We start from the raw sequence: 8374 nt of genomic DNA, 5'->3' as shown, positions 1-8374 counted from the left end.
AACCGCTCTAAATTATTCAGAATTGGTTAGAATACCCATAGTTAATCATTTAGGCACTGTTTTTCTAACTTGATGCTCAAGATGCACTTAAGATTCAGCTTCATGGTGAACATCAACATTGTAAACATCTTAAGAAGATCATCAAGATAATTAATGAATTCTTTATTTTTTATGACGATAACATCATGCAGATCTGTAAATTTTGTCATTTATGTGTTATTTAAGAAGATTGTGCTCATTAATACAAATGAGATAATACTACAATAGAATGTCCCTCCTAATACTGGAACTTGGAAGAGGATGGGCTTGCCTCTTACCCACCCCCATGGTAAACTCTTTTAACCTTTCTCACTTAAAATCCTAATTCCATCACTAGCCTCTTAGTTGGTGATAAAGTTTGTCTAATCTTTGTCAAATGGATTCATCATAATTTGATGACAGCTAGAGATGTCAAGAAACTCGGCATGGAATAGCTTACCAGTGAATCAACCAAAGCATTAATGTTGAGTAATGGGTAAGATTCTTATGGACAAGCATCAATGTTTTGCTTGAAATCAATGCATATCCTCCATTCATCAATTGACATACGTAGAAGATTTACTAAATCGATCATCACTATGTTGGAAATCTACTGAAGATTTTAAATCTCTTGAATGAATTCAACATCCAAGAGTTTATGCACCTCCTCTTTAATTGCTTGGTTGATTTCACGCATAAAATTTCTTTTCTTTTACTTGATATCCTTGTTTTCTAATTAGATGTGCAAACGATAACAATTGGAATTCAAGTCAACCCCAGACATCCCAGACGAACACAAAGAACTCCTCCTTTTCTTTTTTTTTTCTTTTTTTTTTTTGCAAAACACCTCTTCTTCTAAAAAAGAAATTCAACAGCCTCCTCATTTAATCAGAGTCTCGATCGAATGGCCTTTTTAGTGTTCAAAATAGAACACTCTCCTTAATTGATATTGAGGTAGATTTTTTTATATCAAATAAAATCCTTGAATTGGAGCAAATCCATTTAGCATAAAAAATTTTATTATTAGATGACCAATTGAGACAACTGCTTGGAACCAATATAGTAAAGGTCGCACAAAGATGATAGTGGAGGTTGAGAGAGTACAACGACATCATGAAATCACTAAATTATGCTTCATAAGATTTGTAATCTCTTCCAAGTAACTTCAAGGATGACCATCCCTTGAAAGACACATCCCTCACTTGAGAAATTGATCAAGATCCCTTGGAAACTCTAAGATGCATGGTGTTCAGTCAAAAATTATTTCAAATGAATAAACAATGCATTCAAAGTATCGATGGTGTCATTGGTGTCAACCAAAATTCAAAAACCCTCGTTTAACTAGCTACCAATTTCACTGCAATCACATCATTATAAATGTTCCCAAAGAATAAATGTTTTCATTTAAAAGGATATGACTCATGAATGGTTGCAAGGTTTACTTTATTTTAATTAACTGCACATCAAATCCATTCACCAACTGCTTTAGAAATAGCTCCCTCATTGATAGATTCAATCTGCCTAATCATTGTTAGTTCGCTTTGGTTTGCATTCTTGATGTTTGATTAATTATGAAATATTTTTTTTTTAATTAATATCATAAAACCTCCCCACAAATTATACTTCTCATATCCCTTACGTTGGGCATGCCTCATCCCCCTGAATCATGACCTAATAAGATTATCCACTTCCCAAGTGCCTTTAATTCATCAATCTACTATCTCATGCATGCCGCTACTAACATTATATTTTGGGCCCAACCACTGTTCAATCCATTTATTGTCAGTTCATGAATTCCATACTCCTTCACTTCTTCAATTCTTAATGTAATTTGGCTACCTATTTCCTAAATGTCCTGATATTAGAGAATAAAAAACATAACAATTATTTTAAAAGAATAAACGATGAAAATAATAGCTACAGGCAATGCCGATGCTGCATCATGCCTCATGCACCAAATAGCAAAAAGTGTTTCTGGACAGTCAAATTATGTGAATCTAAACAATCGACTCAGTCTGATGAAAAGAATACCCAACTGCAAAATATTAAGCTTATGCCCTTGCAATACAACTAGGCATTTGAAACTCTGAAATCTAACAGCTCATTATACTCCAAAACCAAAGCCTTCAATAGTTATACAACAAATTCAACCACACAACTCAATTCACTTCCAATTTTCTTAAGAAAAGGAGCATGGAATGAAAAAAAAAATAATAAAGAAAAGTAGAAACATATCACCCCTTAGTTGCTTAGCTGGAGAGAATACAAGAGAGAGAGAGAGAGGGAGGGAGAGAGAGAGAGAGAGAGAGAGAGAACCCAAAGTGGAAGCTCAAAGATAGGGAAAGTTAAGAGCCGACCAAAATATAGAGCAGAGAAGAGAACAGAATGGTCCTGTAACGACCAAGATACGAATCAGCGACGAACGCGCCTGCAAGCGGCAGCATCATCGCTACCCCGGCCCAAGTATTCACACCAGCTGCTGCCGCCGCCGTCGACTCCTGGAGCGGCCCAGTGAGATAGGTAATAAGGTTGGAAGAAATCCCATAATATGCAAACCTCTCCGCAATCTCCACCCCTGCGACAAGGTCACAAGAATCAGAGATCAGAAACCGAATGGACGGGAGGCATTAGGGAGAGGAGAGGAAGTTAAAAAAATGGATTGAACTTCTCATACAGATGATGAAGAGAGCGGCCGTCCACCTGCCCGAGGAGGATCGGAAAGCGGGGTAGCCGCGGTAGTCGACGACGCCTACCAGGGCGACTGCGGGGGTAGAGATGAAGGGAAGAACCGGGCATGAGTCCATGCCGGATGAAAAGCCAAGTCGATCGTTTTCCGGAGGTCAGCAGAGTTGAGCTCGCTGCTACTGGCGGCGGAGGGTATTAAATTATTGGTACTCAGCACGTGTGCAATGTCACGTGCCTTAAAAATTAATAAATATATAAATAACATATTTTTATTTTTGAGATTTAACTAGATAACCCTCTAAAATTTGTTATTTACGCATTTGACATCTTATAAATTTTATTCACTCGCCTAATACTTTAAACCTTTAAATGTGACTCTATCTCAACCGCAATCCTGCATCCAATGTATGTTTCATTGGTTGAGTCAAACGACTAATTGATCTCTATATATGCTTCACAAGTTGGGTCGAGCAACTCAAGCAAATGCAATAAAAATAACAAACGAAAAAATGCAATGCTATGTGAATTGAGATCGAAATATCTCAATCATACCTGAAGTCACTTGAAATAATGCCCATTTATAAAACCGACTTTGCATTAAGAGCATTGAAATTTTTGAGGGAGGGACCTTATATGACCGAAAAAAAAGCAAGCATTGTGAAACAACGAGTAGAAGTCCATGTTGTGCGAATCGAACTCAAATCACCTCAACCAATAGTAAGTTTGCTCGGACGTCATTTGATCGTAAAACAAACCACGTGAGAGCAATCAAAATTTCAACTTTGCTTAGGAAACAAACTCATATTGTCATATTTTTTAACATTAGATTGTGGTCAGTATATCAAGGCACAAATTAAAAATTAAAAAAAATTAACACTAAACATTTACTAAGCTCTCTTTTCTTCCCTATGAAATCTACCGCCAATTCATGTGCCCAATGCCTATTTTATTTCCTCATGATACATAGCTACCCCACTCCTTCCAATCTTATATCTCCATCTAAATAAAAAAAAAAATAAAAAAAAAATATAAACTCCAATTCTCTCCACTCCCATTGGACCCCTTTATCTTTTTATTCAATCTCTCCCACTTGCACAGAGAAAGTCTCCTCCACTCCGTAGCTAACGAATTCATTGTTCCTCCCTGTCGCTCTCGATCCTACATGAAAGCTCACTCCCATCTTCTGATTCTCCATCGCCTTTTCTCCAACCCAACCCTCGTTTTCAGAAATCTAGCTCACTAGTTGTGCCACTCGCTTGACACAATAGTGTCAAACTCCATACCTCTCCTGAGGCTTGTCCTACAAAATTGCAATTAACTGAACTCTAGTTCCCAAACTACTCAATGTAATCTAGGCCACTCTTCTTAAGCCACTTCCTCACCACTCTTCCCATCAAAGCATCATGCTTTATGCCCCACGTCCTCTAACATGCCCCTCATCCCCCAATTTGATCTCTCTCTCGTTTTCGAACATCTTACATTGCTCACCTCTCTAACCCCTATTCATACTTGCTAGCTCCTCCCTTTTAGTTGCAACCCTCAAGTTTGCCAAAATTAACGATGTTTAGACTTTCTATCTCTTTGTTCAAACTGAAAACATTCAATAAGCTCACTCCATGTGCATCAACAACCAAACTCCACTGCCTATGCCTCTACTATGCTTCCCTCTTGTTTTTCCTCTTCTACAGCTACCACTCGTGAGACCAAGGCACTTAATGTCACTAACCCTTTTGCACCTCTCACACAAAAATCCTAAGATTTGTATCTCTCACATGTTCTTTGTTGATTGAATACTTCAAATCCCACAAACTCTTGTAGTGGTCATCCGCTCAATTGTATTCCACGTGCTCATGACCAAAACTTGTTGCTCACATAACTATCCCGCTTGAACTAGCCCCTGAAGAAACTCAAGAAAGGAAAATTATAAAAGATACATAGCAACAACTATAACAAAATTTATTCAAATATAGAAGACCAGCTATATAAGTACATTTTGCTAATGTATTTATTGGTGAGGTGATTATAGCAAAGAATCGTTGTACAGCTGCGACAATCATTGGTTAGTTATATAATGAACTTTCTTGTCTTCTTGTAAAAGCTCCTCAAGCTTAGCATCCAGAGGATGGATGCTAAGTTTGTTCATAAGAATTTGAAAAGCTTTAGAAGGTAAGTCGTTAACGAATATATCTACAATTTAGCCTTGTGTGGCTATGTGTTGTACTGTAATAATTTTGGTCGCAATTTCATCTCTGATGAAGTGATTATCTACTTCAATATATTTAGTACGAGTGCAGAAAGTAGAATTGTTTGCTAGAGCAATTGCAGATGTATTATCACAAAAGTAGTTGTTCATGTGTCCAAAGCTAGCTAAAATTCTAATGTTAGGCATTGATGCCACATTAATTTTGTTGATGCTAATGATAGAGCTCTATATTCAACTTATGTTGACAATCTAGCTACAATTGATTGTTGTTGTACCTCCCATGAAATAGGATTGTTTCCCTAAAAATCATAGTGACCAAAGATAGATCTTTTGGTAATTGAATCCCTAACCCAATATGAATATGAGTAGGATTGAACTGGAGAAGAGCCTTCATCAAAGCAAAGTCTATGTGCGAGTGTACCTTCGAGGTAGCTAAGTAGACATTTAATTTGCTGAAAATTTGCAATTGTAGGCAAGTGCATATGTTGAAATACTTGATTATCTGCATATGCAATGTCTGACCTTGTTATTGTAAGGTACTGCAACATTCCTGTCAAATGTCTATATTGACTGATGCCTAAAAAGAATTATTTTAATGATTCATTTGAGGAAAATTTGGTTGGGCATGGTGTAGGAATTGTTTTTGCAGTTTTGGAATCCTACTTGTTTTAAGATTTCTTATATATATGAGGCATGATTCAAGTGGTAACCTGATGTAGTTATGTGGAATTGAATTCCTAAGAAAGTACATATAATTCCCAATTCTTGTATATATGTTAAATATATTGTGAAGTGTTCTTAGGAGTTTTTATATGAAATTCAATTCATTCCTTGTAATAAGGTTATCATTCACATCAATTATAAGGAAACTAAAACAACCATCCTTTTGATAGATAAGGAATGAAGGATATGCTTGACTGAGAATTTAAATCCTTATTGTCGTAAGTAGGAAAAGGAAGTTACCGTCAATGTGCTTTTTTAACCCATATATGGCTTATCTCAAATGACAAGCATATTGAGGTTTCTTTTTATCTTTAAAATCTGATGGTTGTTGTGTATACCTCATCTTCGAATGTTCCATAAAATAAATTGATTGACACTTCTAACCGAATGATCTCGCATTGGTAATGTATGGCTACTGTTATTAAAATTTTGATTGTTGGCATCTTAGCTATAAGAATAAAAGTTTCAAGAAAATTAATCCCATACTCTTGCACATAGCCCTGGGCCATCGCCCGAGCTTTGTGTGTAGCTATAGGCCCATCTGAATGGTGTTTCATTTTGTATGTCCATTTGCACACTTTGATAATGCAATTCGATGGTGGTGGTACCAATTCCCATGTCTCTTACTATTGGACTGCTAAGAACTCTTGAGACTTGGCTTTTCTCCATTGAGTAAGTTTCTTGAGTAAATTTGGTAGGTTCATTAGAATCGGTGACTTGATGAGATAGATACAACACCTATTTAGGTTCCTGCTTCCTATATTTAATTTTGTTTTAATTGGTTGTGTTGGATGTTTCGGTCTTTTTATGGCTCGTATTGTAGTTTTTTTATGGAGATATATGATTTTGTGAAGGATTTAATGTTGTGGGAATATTAATAGGAGTGGTAATTTGAGGTGAGTTTATTGAGCTGTTGTGATATTTTGATGATAGGTTATTTTGTGGAATTATAGGTAGTAGCATAAGTGAGGTTATTGATTTATTAGTTGAAAAGATAGATATAATTGTGTTTGAGGAATGATATAGAAATTTAGTTTCAACAAATGCTGCATATGATATCATAACTTTGTGTGTAACAAGGTTGTAACATCTATATCCCCTGTGATGTGAGGAGTAGCCAAGAAACAAACAAGTTGATCTTTGAAATTCAGTTTGTTTATGAATGAACGGTGTAGCCATGGTTAACTTGAAGAAGCAAATATTTTTATGAGTGATAATTTGGAAGTTTGTTGTGGAGAAGCTGAAACAGAGACTTTTTATTTATATTTCTTGAGGGCATTCTTTTATCAAATAGATGGTAATTTGGACAACAACAACAACAAAGCCTTAATCCCACTACGTGGGGTCGACTACATGAATCTTTTTTCTCCATTGTGTCCTACTTAGTGTCATATTTTCATTTAGTTGTAATAAATTAAGATTATTTTTTATACAACAAGCCCAAGTCTTCATAGGTCTACCTCTGCCTTTCTTATCTTAAGTTAAATCTAAAACATCTACTCTCCTAATCGGATGATCAGATGGTAGACATTTAATGTGACAACACCATCTAAGACAACTTTCTCTAATTTTGTATGTCACAGGAGCTACACCAACCCTTTCACGGAATATTCATTTCGCAATTTGGACAACATCTATCAAAAATTTTTTTGTGGTGAGTGTGTTGTTAAGAGAAGTGTTTTATCCATTTAAAAAACATGATGATGCTTGTGTTCAAATACCCCATTCTATTCTAAGGTATAAGGACAACTAAGTTGTATCCCATATGTTGCTAGGTAGGATTGAAAGCATGAGAAGTAAATTCACCTCCTCCATCAATTCTGATAGCATTCAGTGAGATATTAAATTGTGTATTGATTTGCTTATGCAATTGTATAAATTTCTATAATGCATCAGCCTTGTTTACCAGTGGAAACAACCAATAGTATCTCATAAAATTATCAATAAAGAGAGTATATTATTTATCGATGGATACAATGGGGATTGGTCCCCAAATATCACTGTTAAAAGGCTAAAAAAGTTTAGTACTACAATTTACAGATTTTGGTAAAAGTTGTTTGTGATTTTTAACCGACTGACATGCATCATAATTTGTGTGTAAACCTCAAACTCCTTTTCAAAAATTTCTCACAAAATGAGGGCAAAATTTCTAGTGAGTGTCATATCTACTATCAAATCTCACGGTAAACTCATCTCAACCATCTCAAAGAGTTTCCTTCTCTAACACCATTGTTAGCTATCTCTTTAAAATTTCACGTTTCTTACTCTCATTCACTATGGGAAATAGAGTTATTGGTAGCTGAAAAATCAACTGGTAATAGATAGCATGAATTTGCCAATAATAAGGATTATTGACAAATATTTATCATAAAAAATTTTGCCGCTAAAACATCTATTGCAAATAAAATTGTGGCTAAAAATTTAGTCGCTACCTTTAGCTGTTGATTTACGTCAGATTTTGGAAGTCATGAGTTGCTTTCTGAGAGAAATAATCTAGGATATAAGTATCGTATGAATTTAAGGTGAATTTATGTTGTCCATAATTTATATCAAATTAATAACTTATTTATTAGTCGTAGGATAGCTTATGACAAAAATGATCAGTCGAATAATAACGTTTGAACTTGTGGTTGATTAATTTAGCCTCTAATACAAAAGTTCTTAAAATAATTGAGCCAATAAGGTGAGTTGGGGACCTCACGCCCTGACCCATTCTTTATATATATATATATATATATATATATA

General features: G+C 35.3%; 1 protein-coding gene across 1 annotated transcript in view; it reads right to left on the bottom strand.

The window, feature by feature from the left end:
- The window catches only part of LOC110019420, a 37104-nt gene that overhangs the window by 9577 nt on the left and 19153 nt on the right, over positions 1-8374 (bottom strand). Inside the window, 2 exon segments of the mRNA XM_020717064.1 lie at positions 2376-2593; positions 2693-2858. Of these exon segments, the coding sequence (XP_020572723.1) occupies positions 2376-2593; positions 2693-2858 (384 nt within the window).

The sequence above is a fragment of the Phalaenopsis equestris genome, unplaced genomic scaffold (assembly GCF_001263595.1).
Source record: "Phalaenopsis equestris unplaced genomic scaffold, ASM126359v1 Scaffold000002, whole genome shotgun sequence".
Classification (NCBI taxonomy): domain Eukaryota; kingdom Viridiplantae; phylum Streptophyta; class Magnoliopsida; order Asparagales; family Orchidaceae; genus Phalaenopsis; species Phalaenopsis equestris.
This window is presented reverse-complemented; position numbering and strand designations above follow the sequence as displayed.